Source organism: Lithobates pipiens, unplaced genomic scaffold (assembly GCF_037356315.1).
Source record: "Lithobates pipiens isolate NorthernLeopardFrog02 unplaced genomic scaffold, aLitPip1_a1.2 Scaffold_8, whole genome shotgun sequence".
Classification (NCBI taxonomy): Eukaryota; Metazoa; Chordata; class Amphibia; order Anura; family Ranidae; genus Lithobates; species Lithobates pipiens.
The window spans coordinates 193,614,231-193,631,080 of record NW_027507903.1 but is presented as its reverse complement, the minus strand read 5'-3'; the positions used below and the strand labels follow the sequence as shown (position 1 = coordinate 193,631,080).

Sequence of the window (16,850 nt, the reverse complement as noted above, 5' to 3'; positions counted from 1 at the left end):
GTTAACTCCTTGATCAACCCCTACTGTTAACCCCTTTCCTGCCAGTGACATTTTTACAGTAATCAGTGCATTTTTATAGCACTAATCGCTGTATGAATGCCAATGGTCCCAAAAACGTGTCAAAAGTGTCCGATGTGCCCACCATAATGTCGCAGTCCCGATAAAATTCGTAGATCGCCGCCATTAATAGTAAAAAAAAAAAAATCTATAAATCTATCCCCTATTTTGTAGACGCTATAACTTTTGCACAAACCAATCAATATGCGCTTATTGCGATTTTTATTACAAAAAATATGTAGAAGAATACATATTGGACTAAAATGAGAAAAAATTTGTACAAAATATTGTTTTTTTTTTAAATTGTTGCTTTTTTATTTATAGCTTAAAAAAAAAAAAAACGCAGAGATGATCAAATACCACCAAAAGAAAGCTCTATTTGTAGGGAAAAAAAACTCAATTATGTTTGGGTGCAGCACTGCACGACTGCGCACTTGTCAGTTAAAGCGACGCAGTACCAAATTGCAAAAAATGGCCTGGTCATCCAGCAGCCAAATCTTCCAGGGCTGAAGCGGTTAAAGTAGAACTACTGCTTCCCGTTAATATATGTGCTACAACACCTAATTTTAACAGTATCTAAACTTAAAAATAACTGTTGATTGTGCTAGTAAGGCTAACCTAATACAGCTGCCTGTGAGTGTGTGGCAATGATGCTGCACTTCTGAATTCAGAGTAGAGTTGGCACTCGTGTAGACTGCTTGCATCAGCGTGGTATGAAAAAATACTGCAGATGGCATGGTCACTGCTGAGGCACATTCCTGTAGCTTGTTAATCAGCACCTGGCTGCATCTAGTGCTGCCCATTGTTTCTGGGCTCACAGCACTGCCGTTGTTGCCGATTTACCCTTGGTTTGAGCTGCAGTGTTTGGAAGGGGGAGCATATGGAGAATGAGAATTTGGCTCAGGGAAGATGAAGTACATTTTTTTTGTTTACTTTATGAGGCTTGTGCATCACATAGTAACTGGATTTGGTCTGTTATACAGGAGCCCTTAGTTGTACTTTAACCACTTAAGCCCCCGTAGATTTGCCCCTTAACGACCAGGCAATTTTTTGCGATACGGCACTGCGTTGTTTAACTGACAATCACGCGGTAATACGACGCTGTCCCCAAACAAAATCGACGTCCTTTTTTTCCCACAAATAGAGCTTTCTTTTGGTGGTATTTGATCACCTCTGTAGTTTTTTTTTTTTTTACAGGTGGCAAATCGGTGAGACGGAAAATAAACCGGCTGGCAGCTGTTTATCATAGAGCTGACCGAGGATCAGATGGTCCCCGGCCATCTCTATGACCTTCGGAGGCCGGGGGTGATGTGATGTCACTTCTGTTTATTTATTTATTTATTTTTTTACCTCAGGCTTTCCAGCCTAGGAGGAAAGATGTGGGGTCTTATAGACTCCAGATCTCTGTAAAGACGACCTGTCATGCAGTATGCCTATTACAAGGGATGTTTACATTCCTTGTAATAGGAATAAAAATGATATAAAAAAAAATAGGATTTTTTGTACTCACCGTAAAATCCTTTTCTCTGTATTTCACCGACCGACACAGCTCCTCTCGTAGCCATTGGGTGGTTATGCCCACCACTAGGAGAATACTAGGCATTAGTTGTTACACAACACTCAGAACTCTTTAGTTCCGCCCAGGGGGCGGTCCCTTGGGCAACAACCCTTCAGCCTGCCATGCAGTCATCAGTATGTCAACAAGCAGTATAACGTAAAGAGAAAAAGGCAGGGCGGTAAAAGAGAAAAGGATTTTACTGCGAGTACAAAAAATCCTAATTTCCCCTATATTCACTGACCGACACAGCTTCTCTCTTAGTCATTGGGACGTCCCCAAGCAGTGGCAAACTGCTGAGGGGTGGGAAAACAGCATAAAAACTTCAGCCACCATGGCAAGTGGGAACTAGTGAAACTTTACCCCCCCAAAAAAAAAAAAAAAAAACAGTGCGTGGAAAAATCCACCACAAAACCAGGGTGCCCTCAACAGGAGTGACTACCCACAACCGCACCAAAACGGCAGAATTTAATGTAACAGCGCAATAACATAACAGGACTGCATTTTTATCGATAAACCAGGAAAAAAATATATATGCATATTCAATTGCAACTATAGAGCTTCCTGCAAAACTTTGCGGCCAAAACAGGCATCAGCCGATGCACTGACGTCTACCTTGTAGAACTTGGTGTGGACAGACGACCAGGTCGCTGCTTTACACACCTAAGCGACAGAAACTTGGTGTCGGAAGGCCCAAGACGTTCCGATTGCCCTTGTGGAGTGGGCCGTGACCGGAAAGGGGGGCACCTGCCCCTTCAAGGCGTAGGCTTGCACTACAATCTGTCTGATCCACCTGGAAATGGTGGCCGACGAGACCGCCATGCCTTTCTTTGGACCAGCCACTGAAACAAACAATGAGTCTGACTTCCGAAAGGGAGCAGTGGCAGACAAATACACCTTTAGAGCCCAAACCACGTTCAGAGCGTGAAGGGCCACTTCCTTAGGGTGCTTCGTCTTAGGACACAAAGATGGTAATACAATGTCCTCATTGATATGAAAAGCTGAGACTACCTAGAAAAGACGGTTGCGGAGGCAACACCACCTTATCCTTGTGGATAACCAGATAAGGCGACTTGCAGGACAAAGCCGCCAGTTCCAAAAACCCTCCTGACCGATGTGATGGCCAATAGAAAGACCACTTTCTGGGAAAGAGTCAACAGGGGAATCTCCCTGATATTTTCAAACGGAGGTTTTTGAAGCACCGATAACACCAGGTTCAAATCCCACGGGGGTAACTGTGGACGCACCGGAGGGACTACATGACGAACCCCCTGAACAAAGGTACTCACTAATGAGTGAGACACCAGGGGTCACTGAAAAAACACAGCCAAGGCAGATATTTGCCCCTTAAATGGTGCTTAACGCCAATTTCTGGTCTACTCATCGCTGAAGAAACAGCAGGATCCTGGATATAGAAAAGGAGCGCGAATGCCATCCTTTCTCCTCACACATGGAGATGTTAGCCTTCCAGGTACGATGATATCTTCTGAGAAGAAGACTTCCGCGTCCTCAACATAGTTGGGATCACCGAGTCTGACAGACCCCGGTTCCTTAACACCTGGCTCTCAATAGCCATGCCTTTAAAGCCACCAAGCAGGAAGGAGAATCGGACCTTGAGACAGAAGGTCCTCTTGTAACGGCAGTCGCCTTGGGGCGTCCGCCACCAGGCACACTAGGTCTGCGTACCAAGGATGCTGAGGCCAATCTGGGGCAATCAGTATTACTGGGATCCCCTCGACATCCACTCTGTGAAGCAGACTTGGTAACAGTTTCAGTGGAGGAAAGGCGTAGATCAGCTGGTACTGATCCCACCGAGCCACCAGCGCGTCTGCCCACGGATCTCGTCCTGGACACGAATCTCGGCACCTTCCGATTGAGATGGGAGGCCAGAAGATCCACGTCTGGTGTGCCCCACCTCAGGTACAGTAGCCTGAATACCTCCGGATGCAACGCCCATTCTCCTGGGTCCAGCATCTGGCGACTCAGATAGTCCACCTGCTCCCCTCCCGGGATGTAAATGGCCGACAGGGCCGGTACGTGTCGCTCTGCCCACCCAAGTATGTGAGCGATCTCCCGTGCGACGGCTGAGCTTCTTGTTCCCTCTTGGTGATTGACGTATGCCACAGCCGCGGCGTTGTCTGACTGGATCCTGATCGGACACCCCTGAAGTCTCATTGACCATGTGAAGAGGCACAGCCTGATCACTCTTAGTATAAGAAGATTGATCGGCAACATGGATTCTTCCGCCGACCAGAGGCCCTGAGCCGACTGAACCCCAATCACTCCACCCCAGCCGGACAGGCTGGCATCCGTTGTGATCACTGTCCACTTCAGAGGTAGGAACGACTTCCCGGACTGAAACACTGGGGACCTCAGCCACCAGATCAGTGAATCTCTGACTGACTCACCTGGATCTGTCGATCCAGGGACAACTGAGATTTGTCCCATTTTGTCAAAATCTCCTTCTGCATGCCAGACCAAAAGGAAGAGCCACAAACTGGTAGTGGGCTTCCCCGACTGCAAAGCGCAGAAACTTTTGATGCCGGAGGCAAATGGGTATAGACAGGTACGCATCCTGGATGTCTAAGGACGCCAGGGAGTCCCCTTGATGGAGTGCAGCGACTACTAAGCGAACTGATTCCATTCTGAACCTCTGTACTTTCACAAAGTGATTGAGGGCTTTTAGTCCAAGATTGGACGTAGCCCTTCCTTCTTGGGAACTACAAATAGATTTGAGTAGAATCCGAGGAAATGTTCCGATTCCGGAACAACATCCCCACGACTCAGCGGATCCGTTTTCTGCTCCCAAGAGGGCCTCCAGGCGAGCCGGGATACGGGTATGCTGGAGGGGAAAAATCTGTTTGGCGGCCAAGAGAGAAACTATCTTGTAGCCTGAGGAAATCAGATCACAGACCCATTGGTCAGATAGCCGAGAGGACCACCGGGCTGCAAACTCCCGAAGGCAATTCCCCACCCGAGACATGGGTGGGAGCAAACCTTCATGCGGTAGCACCTTTATTCGCAGGCTTGCAGTTCTAGGGACGTTTTTGTCCTTCCGTGGTTGTCCTGTCAGGCTGGGGACATTTAGCTGAAGCTCCGGGCGGACAAAAAAGCTGCTTGCGAGCGGAAAAACAGGGCCCTTGCCTACGGCCTGGCCCCTTAGCCTTCCTGGCCTGTGGGAGTAGGGTACTCTTACCACCAGTGGCATTTTTAATAATGTCACTCAAAGAGGATCCAAAGAGCCGGTCGCCAAGGAAGGGAAGATCCATCAGGGCTTTTTTGGATGCCTGGTCAGCAGACCAGCATTTTAACAAAATCGGGCACCTCAGCACCACTGCTGACACTGAAGCCCTGGGTAACAGAGGGAGAGTATCCAGGGCCGCGTCAAATGTACTTAAGGCCTTGCACTAGTTTGTCAGCTAGTTCCACGCAGACAGGAGAAGCCTGTTGCTCTCCCAATTTGCGGTGCAACAGTTTTGTCCACTAGGTGGTCGCACAGTACTGGTCGCATGGCTGACCCCACAACTGTAGACAAGGAACGATCCACTGCCTCGGCCTTCCTGTCCGTGGGATCCCTAAATGCAGGAGTCCCCTCTACCGGGACCGTGGTTACTTTATTTGACCTGGATACTGGGGGGTCCACGACCGGAGGAGCCGACCACTTCTTGAGAAGGCTTTCCTCAAAGGGGTAACGCACTGCCATGGATTTGGGGACCAAAAAGGTCCGTTGCGGGTGACCCCCATTCCTTGTAAATGAACTTGTCAAAATAAGTCAGATACGGGAACACCTTTGGTGAACGTGCTGGCTTGCGGGACCCAAAAGGGACCGCTACCTCAGCAGAGGGATCTGCTGGCTCCTGAATCCTCAGGGTATCACGTACAGCTGCAACAAGCTCTTTGTCGTGCACGGACCCAGGCGGGGACTCATCCTCACTGTCCTGGTCAGCGTCATCCGACAAGACAGAGCAGGGGTCACCAACCTCACCAGGAACGGAGTCTGCGTCAGAGCTCTCCCCAGAGGACAGGGGGGGGGGGCAGGGGACACTTTTTTACACCCTTTTGCCCACGTGCCACCTCCATCTTGGCAACGAACGAATTGAGGACCGCCGTCAGGGTGTCCATGGGCACTGCACAGTCCGCAGGCGTCCCAGCTGCAATTGCCTGGATTTTGGGGGAACAAACACCAGTTTCTGAAGCCATGCTGACCCTACCCTGTCTGCCACCCGAAGGAGACTTAGGACAGTGACAGTCCCACCCTCCTTACTGCTGCTGGCTGAGGGGCTCTTTCCCGCCAGACTCACCACCCTGAGGAGTTCTGCGATATCCAGCAGGTAGTGCCTGTAGTCCCTGTTGGCTCCCAGGTGCAGAGGAAACAGTGCTGTGTCGGTGGAAGCAGCTGCAAATGGCGCTAAAAAATGTTCTGTGTGCTCAGGCTTCAAGAAAATAGCCACCCAGCGTCCAGCATAAGGACATAAAATACACGGCTAGCCAGCGCAAACCCCCCCCCCAGGTGAGAGCACTGCATAGACACACACACACCGCTCAGCAGCATCCCCAGATGGAAGGGGGGGAGGAAGAAGGGGACAGGGAGAGAAGAGAGGGAGGTGAGGGAACCCCGATTCGACCTCCCAGGGAATGCCCAGCCCCGGGTGTTGTATAACAACTAATGCCTAGTATTCGCCTAGTGGTGGGCATAACAACCCAATGGCTAAGAGAGGAGCTGTGTTGGTCGGTGAATATAAGAGAAAAATGTATTATATCGAAAGTGTAAAAAAAATGTAAAGCGATGCACGCAGAAGCATTTGAAAAATTGCTGCACAAATACCGTGTGACAAAAAAAGTTGCAACAATTTTATTCCCCAGGATCTTTGCTAAAAAAACATATATAATGTTTGGGGGTTCTGAGTAATTTTCCAGCAAAAAAAATAAAATGTTTTTTTTTTACATGTAGGAGAGGAGTGCCAGAATTGGCTTGGGTTGGAAGTGGTTAAAGAAAAAATACAATCAGAAGTTAAAAAAAAACAGTTTTGCAGAAAACAGTTGTAAATTGCAATTATAGCATTGTATATACAAAATCAGTTCAAACTGGACATCTTAGAAACACTCACTGCTGCAGGCATTCAAGGCCAGGGGGTAGATTACATCCAGTGTATGCTCCATTGATTATACTGTATTCAAGTAATGCACTTATACATGGATCCTAGAAGAAAAGTTGAACATATTGTGCATAAAACATGAACCTTTTAAAAAGGAAATCAAATTAAATAGTGATTAAACAAAATTTTCCTAGCACAATAATAGAAGAACCTTTAGCTGGCGACATGAAATGTACACGTCTGAAATGGTGTCTAAACCTCTGTACATGCCACATTTTATGATTAGATTTTTTTTTGGTGTTTTTTCTTCTAGTTAAACCATTCTAGGACTTAGGTTGGCTTTACACCTATAAACTGCTGTAACTTTAGGGTGTATTTATTGCAGTGCTATTCAATTAGAATTGCACCCCATGCCACAAGTAGAGTAACAGTACAGTGCACCATGACGCACATGCCACGCGTGGTTGTGCACTGCCTTAAAAAAAAGTGGTGCACGTACTTTATTTTTGTCCATTGAAATGAACTGATTGCATGATTGCAATGCTACAAGGTAATGTGGAAATAATTCTACATTAATGTTTATGTGGTAATGCATCACAGAATAGAACAGAAAAGTGTGAAGAGGCTCCTAAACATACAAAAGGATGAAATTGGAATACTTATTTATTGAGGCAAGTAAGAGCACAACCTCAGTGCTGCAGTTTAATCTCATTGTAAACACAGTGACAAAAGGGGGATTTGAGGCCCATTATAATAAACATTTGAATATATTTATTTTTACCTTTTATATAAGTGATTCCAGTATTGAATGGAGATAGCATTAACATACCTTAACAAGGATATGAGGATTCCCGAGCACAATCAGCAGAGCTTTTGGTCGAGTTGTTGCCACATTGAAACGTTTTGGATTGGAAAGAAAACCCAGAAAGATTCTTGAATCCCCATATAATGATTCCTCACAAGATCGCACCTGTAAACCAACATTTTAATTTGAATTTATTCCAGAAACTTAGTGGCTTCTACGGACATAACTCCGTAACCACCTGTAAAGAATACAAACTGAGGCAAAAAGGAATTTTTGGACAGACACACTCCGGAATATAGCCTTTATTTGTAAAAAGTCCAACAGATACAAGCCACAGCAAAAAAAAATTTGACAAACTAGCTGACCTGTTTCACACTTAACAGTGCTTAGCCATAGTACAAACTGAGCTCCCTGTTAACTGCTCTGCCCGTTTGTGTCTGTTTCAGATCTATTTACTGTTTAGCTCTCACCTGCAGAGCACTAGACTGGGAGACCCAGGGATTGTGGGATATATCATTTCTTTATAGGGAAGGTGAGTTCTCAGAATGCATACAAAGGTTATGCATTAACATTAGCCTGCGCAGTTCCACATGCCATGCCTCATGTTTGAAACAAACCTCTGACACAAAAATGTGAAGCATAATTCCAATATAGGCTGTGTGTATACAGCAGCAAATGACACTGAAACTACATGATCAATGCACATCTTATGCAGGTGAAAACACAAGGTGCAGGTAGGAAGGTTTATAATGCCTTTAACATCAAGCCTCGGATGAGAAGCTAAGGCAGAAAAAAAAAAAAAGAGAAAGTTAGGTCTTTCATTCAGCAAAACATTCTGGATCTACCCTGAGTCACAGACAGCAATTTAAGTGGGTGTAACAGATTGACAAATGGTTTAAAACAGGGGTCTCAAACTGGTGGCCCTCCAGCTGTTGTGAAACTACAAGTCCCATCATGCCTCTGCCTGTTGGAGTAATGCTTGTAACTGTTAGCCTTGCAATGCCTCATGGGACTTGTAGTTTCGCAATAGCTGGAGGGCCGCAAGTTTGAGACCCTTGGTTTAAAAAGGTGTCACTGAAAATTAATATATAGCCACATAACAGTCATTAAAGTATACCAATGGTGCTTGTTTAGCAGATGACCAAGAGCATTTCATACTATATTAAAAACAAATAAAAAACTTAAAAAAAAAAAAAGAGATGAAGTACCAACTGCAAAGTCAGAGATACAGTATATATCCTCCATTCTCATATATGAAAATGCTGACTTTCTGTGAAGGTCAACAACTATTTAGGTATTTTCAGTGTTGCTGTTGGGATATCCATCTCATGGTTATTGTTCGGTCTTTATATGTGACATAGTACATGAAAGAGAATGATACATACAGATGATCCTACTGATGATGTGTACACCTTATGTTTAGCGTTCTTATGATGATCACGTATGTTATAGCCGAGTCTGAAGTATAGCGGACATCGCCTGACCCAGTGGCTTGGTGGGCAGGTGCAGTCCTGACTGACCCCTCTGTTGCATTGTTTAGTATTAGAGTTTGGATTGCCCTCCTCCGCATAAATGGACTCCCAGTTATCGGTTGCCTCAACACCGTTTTCCTTAACTTTTGCAGGACTATAACATGGGACCTTTAATTAGTCCCTTCCTGATGCCATTAACACTATGTATACTTCCTATGCTGGAGGTTTACTACTGTATATGAATGATACTGTTACCTTAGACTGTTTTTTCTTACTTGAAAGCTTAAAGGATAAGTTTACCTTTTGTAACAGGTTACATGTTACACCCATTATTCACATATCCATGTCTTGACGAGTGGGGCCTGGTATGTATATACATGGTTTTAGAAATGCATTTTAAAAAGCCAATTTACAGTGCATCTGGAAAGTATTTACATTTTCCAAAATTTATTAAATTCATTATTTTCCTCAAAATTCTACAAACAATACCTCATAATGACAATGTAAAAAGAAATTTGTTTGAAATCTTTGCAAATTTATAAAAAAAAAAAAAAAATCACATGTACACGAGTGATATGAGTGATTTCCTACCCCAATCTGCCCGACTGTCTCTATATCTATACATCCCTGAAATCCCTTCTCTTTAAAGAAGCCTATCCTGCTTCTAACACTGTTTTACTTCCTCCATCAACTCATCCCTCACAGCTATTACCTTTTATATCAATTGACCCTTCCTTTTTAGATTGTAAGCTCTAACGAGCAGGGCCCTCTGATTCCTTTTTTTACCAAACTGTAATCTAACTAATGTCTGCCTTTATTTTTTTAAAGCGCTATATAAAACCTGTATAATAATAATAATAATAATAATGACGATGCTACAAGCTTGGCACACCTATTTTTTGGGCAGTTTCTTCCATTCTTCTTTGCAGGACCTCTCAAGCTCCATCAGGTTGGATGGGGAGAGTCGGTGCACAGCCATTTTCATCTTTCCAGAGATGTTCAATCAGGTTCACATCTGGGCTCTGGCTGGGCCACTCAATGACATTCACAGAGTTGTGCCATAGCCACTTTTGTTATCTTGGCTGTTTGCTTAGGGTCATTGTCCTGTTGGAAGATGAAACTTCCCCACAGTTGGAGGTCCAGAGTGCTCCGAAGCAAGTTTTCACCAAGGATGTCTTCAGCTTTCATTCATCTTTCCCTAGATCCTGGCTAGTCTCCCAGTTCCTGCTGCTGAAAAACATTCCCACAGCATGATGCTGCAACCACCATGCTTCACTGTAGGGATGGTATTGGCCAGCTGATTAGCAGTGCCTGGTTTCCACCAGACATGACGCTCGCCATTCAGGCCAAAGAGCTCAATCTTTATTTCATCAGACCAGAGAATTTTGTTTATTGTGGTCTGTGCATCCTTCAAATGCCTTTACGCAAACTCCAGATGGACTGTCATGTGCTTTTTACTGAGGAGTGGCCTCCGCCTTCCCACTCTACCATACAGGCCTGATTGGTAGAGTGCTGCAGAGATGGTTGTTCTTCTGGAAGGTTCTCTCTCCACAGAGAAACGCTGGAGCTTTGTCAGCGTGACTATCGGGTTCTTGGTCACCTCCCTGACAAAGACCTTTCTCCTCAGATTGCTCAGTTTTGCAGGGCGGCCCACTCTAGGAAGTGTCCTGGTGGTTGCAAACTTTTTCCATTTACAGATGATGGATGCCACTGTGCTCATTGGGACCTCCAATGCTGCAGAAATTTTTCTGTACCCTTCCCCATATCTGTGCCTCGATACTGTGGGACCTTATATAGACAGGTGTGCATCTTTCTAAATCATGTCAAATCAAGTGAATTTACCACAGGTAGACTCCAATCAAGTTGTAAAACATCTTAATTTTGAGAGTCATGGCAACGGCTGTGAATACTTATGTACATGTGATTTTTTTTATCTTTAATAAATTTGCAAAGATTTCAAAAAAACTTTTTTCACATTGTCCTTATGGGGTATTGTTTGTAGAATTTTTAAGGAAAATAATGCATTTAATCCATTTTGGAATAGGGCTGTAACAAAATATGGAAAAAGTGAAGTGCTGTGAATACTTCCTGGATGCACTGTAGGACCTTAGACAACTGATTTAACACTTCATATTCAATATTTAATTTATTGTTTTGTAATTATTTTTTAGATATCATAATCTATAGTATCTAGTATTTGTGTTAATAAGCATAAAAATACCAATGAATGCAAGAATTAAATAGTATAGATGCGTCATCTGTATATTTTTCAATGACTTTCAAGCTTTTAATACAAACCATTGAAATAATGATTACAAGGAACTCTTGGCCCTGAAATTCTTCTACTGATCCAACTTTAATGTCCATCAGATCAACAGTCCGCAAAAGGGTTCTTATTTTTTCAACCTAGAAATGAAATACTTCAGCTAGTCATCTGTTACGGTATAAATAGTATAATATTAGACTTTAAATTAGTATTTACAGATTACTGCTCTAATTTTCAAACCCCTTATCCCCCAAAAGGTTCCTAAAACAGTACTAAAAAGCAAAAGTCACTAGCATTAACAAAAACAGTCTATTTTTTATATTTTTTTTGTACCTGTTTATCCTTATGTTTTTTAACTACATTTAACAGACCAAGCTGTTCAACAAAAGTGGAAGTTAGAGGGCTGAGACAGACCATTTAAAGTGGTTGTAAACCCTTACAACACACTTTGACCTACAGGTAAGCCTAGATTAAGGCTTACCTGTAGGTCCAAGAAATATCTCCTAAACCTATATGGTTTAGGAGATATTTGCCCGAAGACAGGCACCGCTGTCCACGGCGTATGCGCCGTAGACAGTGGCGCGCAGGCGCACTGAGCGCAGCATTTTCAGCAACGGAGCTGCCGTGCGTGTCGGCTCCCGTGCGCATGCGCGGGAGTGACGCCATCACGGCTTCGCCGAATGACAGCGGCGGAGCTGCGAGACCCCACCAAGTAGATGGATGCACCGGACTACAGGGGACAGTGGTGACTTCGCTGGCTCCTGTGTCAGGTAAGTGACACATAATGGACTACTATGCGATGTATAGTAGTCCATTATGCTTTGCCTTTGCAGGGAATGAAAGAGGAAGTAAACTCATCAGGGTTTACTTCCTCTTTAATACCGACAGTGGTGCATACAATGGTCTGATTTTAATCACTTAGTTAAAACCCTTATCTGAAAAAAAATGGGAATTTTGCATCATCAGTAAATTCAGTATCAGTATTAAAGCGTTTGTTAACGTAAAACAAACAAAGCAAAACATCATATTCTGGTCCTTTAAAGCAGATTAAACAGCACACCGCTTGTGCTGTGTAATCTGCCCCCCTCTAAACTGTAAAAAAAAAAAAAAAAAAAAAAAAAAAAAGTACTAATAATGAATATGCCACTTCCTGTATGACCCCCTCTCAGACCACAATAACCAGGGCTGCTCCGCCCTGATCACTGTGGTCAAAGCGATAGGCTGCCCTGCTTCTCTCTCTCCCAGCTCCTTCCTGCCTGTCATCCCCCTCTCTGTCTCTGCTCAGTCCCCCCCACCCCCCCGCTCTTTAGAAAAAAAAAAAAAAAACTAATTGTCACTGCCAGACCCTCTATTAGAGGCTGGCATACCACACTGTTAAGCATTTTTTTTAATGCTGTAAATAACCATTTTCAGCTGACTTCAGGCCAGTCACGTGACTTGCGGCTGCTTTACAGCTGAGACAGAGCTTCTGGGGGTGGAGCCAGACAGCCACGTGATCTCCCGGGTGACAGAGGGAAATCATGGCTCCTCCCACAGAAGCCATCCGTTGGATCCAGCTGGAAATCGGTATTTACAGAGCTAATTTTTAAAAATGCTTAACACAGTGTGCTATGCCAGCCTCTAATAGAGGCGCTGGCATAGACTTTTACAAATGGGTTCACAAACCCTTTAAGTACAGGACAGGAAGTCGTAGACCATGGGTTATATGCTGCCAACTCCAGGCAATTAAATACTGGCAAAAGCTTTGCTGGGAATGCCTAAACTGTATCCTCATATGCCCACTCTGTGGGACTCAAGTTTTGTAGCAAGCAGAAAAGGATAAAAATAGGACAGAAAGAGAGGGACATGTGTCCTGGACTGTACTCCAAGATATGACATTTACTGGTAAGTCAAAATTCCCAAGATCTTAATCATACAGTACAAGAAAGGGGACAGGACATTCTAAACAATGGGATGTCCCCAAGCAATAAACTGAGGGGTGACAACACTAACAAACAGGCCCACAAAATGAAGGGTCAACAGAGCCTAGACACTCAGATGACAGCTTGGAGCATAGTATAGCTGAAGCTTGCATCAGTAGAGACCTGAACACTTTTAAAAAAGTATGAAGAGAAGCCCGGGTGGCATTCTTGAAAATCTGCAATACAGATGCTGGATGCTGGAAGGCCCAAGAAACACCTACAGAAGAGGAAGCAGGATGTCTCTTCTTTGGGGCCTTCAGGGAGGACAAAAAAAATAATAATGACTGTCTTTATGAAGGAGGATATTGCAGCAAGGTAGACCCTAACTGCTATGACCACATCCAGGCAGGGGGCTCACAGATTCTAGGGCTGAGCTAGAAATCCACTGTGCTATGTACATTTTCGCCTGGCTAACAGCAGTAGTGAGCGATCCATAGAAGGGACCTGCTTGCTCCACATTCTGAAAATATTGAGCTGCAAAAGGTCCTGAGTGAGCAAAGGGAATTACCTTGTGGGAAGCTACCATGAGGCCCAAAACATTCATGCAGAAGCGAGTTGAAGAATGCCAGTTTGACATGATATTTCAACAGTTGGACCTCAGAGAAGCAACCTTTTCCTGAGGAAGGAAACCTGACAACCTGACACTCATTTGAGACTCTTGCAAAACACAATATCGTCTCAGCATCCACTCACTCATCGAGACCCTTGCAATCACGCAATTTCGTCAAAAAAAAAAAAAAAACAATCCTTAAAGCGGAGTTCCACCCAAAAGTGGAACTTTGGTTTGAAGCACTCCTTGCCCCGACATGCCTTTTGGGGGGGGGGGGGTGTACCCCATTTTTAGTGCGACTTCCTGTCCCACTTCCTCCTTTCTGTTCTTGACCGCCTAGGCGACTCCTCTCACCCTAGGCAGCCCCTCCCTGCCAGCGATCTTCTGGAACACAACACAGGTCCCAAAACATTGGCTGGCCAATAGCAACGCACATTGCGGCTCGTGCATGGGCAGTGCGCACCTAGCCATGAGGCCTTAAGCTTTCACGGCAAGGTGCTCACAGTTGCTATGATGGCGCAGAGGAGAGGGAAAGGAGCGAGGCTCCGGGCGGCCGCATAGCTGGACCGCGGGACAGGTAAGTGTCGGTTTATTAAAAGTCAGCAGCTATGCTTTTTGTAGCTGCTGACTTTTAATAAACTAAAAAACAGGTGGAACTCCGCTTTAAGGTTTCTTGGTTGAGCTTGGCAACTTGGAGTTTCAGCTCCCTTCATACATTTTCTAAAGGATTAAGATCTGGAGACTGGCTAAGCCATGCTATGACCTTAAATGTGCTTCTTCTTGAGCTTCTCCTTTGTTGTCTTGGTGGTATGTTTTGGGTCATTGTCATGTTGAAAGACCCATCTTCAGTCTTCTGGCTGAAGATTATCATCCAAGATTTTAAAATACATGGACCCCGTCCATTGGCCCTTCAATACGACAAAGTCAGCCTGTACCTTTAGCAGAGAAACAGCCACAAAGCAGAACATTTCCACCTCCGTGCTTGACTGTAGGGATGTGTTCTTAAGGTCATAGTGAGCATTTTTCTTCCCCCAAAGACAGTGCGTCCCCCTCCTCAAGAAGGCACATGTACAGGCCCTTCTGAAGTTTGCCGAACATCTAACGGATTCAGAGAAGGATTGGGAGAAAGTGCTGTGTTCAGATGAGACTACAATTAAGCTCTTTGGCATTAATTTGACTCGCCGTGTTTGGAGAAAGAAAAATGCTGACTATGACACGAAGAACACCCCTACAGTCAAGCACAGAGGTGGAAACATTATGCTTTGGGGCTGTTTCTCTGCTAAAGGTACAGGCCGACTTTGCCACATTAAGGGGTTAATAGACAGGACCATGTATTGTAAAATCTTGGATAAGAACCGTCTTCCCTCAGCCAGAACACTGAAGATGGGCCTTTTAGCATGACAATGACCCAAAACATACCACCAAGGCAACAAAGGAGTGGCTCAAGAAGAAGCAAATTCCTACCTTTTGTTATTCTGAATAAATCCCTGTATGTTCCTCTCTACCTCTGTTCTGAGTGGGTCTAATAGGAGTGGTGTCATAATTTTCTATCAGGTGTGCACATTCACAGCACTAATGAGGAATTCTGTCAGGCCTGCATCCCTTTAGACGTGCTCTTACAGGGAGTATCTCACCAAAAATTACATTTTTGTTGCAGGGGATGCATGAAATCTGACTTGTATCTTAGGCAGACTTCCAGGTAGCCATATTGCAATGCATTCTCAGAAAATGACGGCTGTATCAGAAACCATGAAAGTTAAATCACACTTGTTTAACCACTTGCTTACTGGGCACTTAAACCCCCCTCAGTCCCAGACCAATTTTCAGCTTTCAGCGCTGATGCACTTTGAGTGACAATTACGCGGTCATACAACACTGTACCCAAATGAAATTTTTATCATTTTTTTCCCACAAATAGAGCTTTCTTTTGGTGGTATTTAGTTACAGCTCGGAGTTTTATTTTTTGCTAAACAAACAAAAAAAGATGCAAAAAAAAAAAAATCATGTTTTAATAGTTTGTTATAAAATTTTGCAAACGGGTCATTTTTCTCCTTCATTGAAGTGCGCTGATTAGGCGGCACTGATAGGCTGCATTGGTGGGCACTGATGGGCTGCATTGGTGGGCACTGATGGGCTGCATTGGTGGGCACTGATAGGCTGCACTGGTGGGCACTGATAGGCATAGTTAAGGCGGCACTAATAGGCACAGATAAGGCGGCACCGATGGGCACAGATAAGGCGGCACTGATGGGCAAAGATGGGCACAGATAAGATGGCACGGATGGGTGGCACGGATAAGTGGCATGGATGGGTGGCAAGGATGGGCACTGATAGGTACCACAGATAGATGGGACTGATGGGCACTGATAGGTGGCACTGATAGGTGGCTCTGATAGGTGGCACTGCTGGGCACTGATGGGCGGCACTGCTGGGCACTGATGGGCGGCACTGCTGGGCACTGATGGGCGGCACTGGGGTGCAGCACCTTTGAGGCAGATTTTGGGTGGCACTGCTGGGTGGCACTGTGGGTGGCACTGTGGGCACTGCTGGGTGGCACTGGGCACTGCTGGGTGGCACTGTGGGCACTATGGGCACTGCTGGGTGGCACTGACAGGGGGGCACTTACTTTATTTCAGGATGGCACTGCGGGTGGCAGGTGGGCACTGGCAGGGGGCAGGTGTCCGCTTGAATTGCTGGCCGTGATCGGGACTGATGTCCCGAACACGGCCGCCGGCGATCGGCTTTTTTTTTTTCTCCTCGCGCTGTCAGCGCGAGGAGGAATACTAGCCGATTACCGGCTCCGTTTTATCACATGATCAGCTGTCATTGGCTGACAGCTGATCACATGATAAGGGGTCGGGATCGACCCCTTACACGGATCGGTGATCAGGCGAGTCTCACGGACTCGCCGATCACAGAGCGCGCCGCGCGCGCCCCTCAGGGAGCGCGCAGGCCGCTCGTAACCGGGACGACGTCAATAGACGTAGTCCCGGCAATCTAGGTCCGCGCTAATGCCGTCATTCGGCAATAGCGCGGATCCCAAGTGGTTAATAATAAAAGTAAAAATAACAAACTTAGTCAAAAACAT

The 16,850-nt window shown here is 45.2% G+C and overlaps 1 protein-coding gene across 1 annotated transcript in view; it reads right to left on the bottom strand.

Moving 5' to 3' along the window:
• MOV10L1 (Mov10 like RNA helicase 1) overlaps positions 1-16,850 on the bottom strand; it is a 301,052-nt gene that overhangs the window by 12,506 nt on the left and 271,696 nt on the right. Inside the window, exons 23-25 of the mRNA XM_077473981.1 lie at positions 11,284-11,391; positions 7,538-7,678; positions 6,721-6,812 (exon numbers count right to left, since the gene is read on the bottom strand). Of these exons, the coding sequence (XP_077330107.1) occupies positions 6,721-6,812; positions 7,538-7,678; positions 11,284-11,391 (341 nt within the window). The remainder of the gene's footprint in view (positions 1-6,720; positions 6,813-7,537; positions 7,679-11,283; positions 11,392-16,850) is intronic.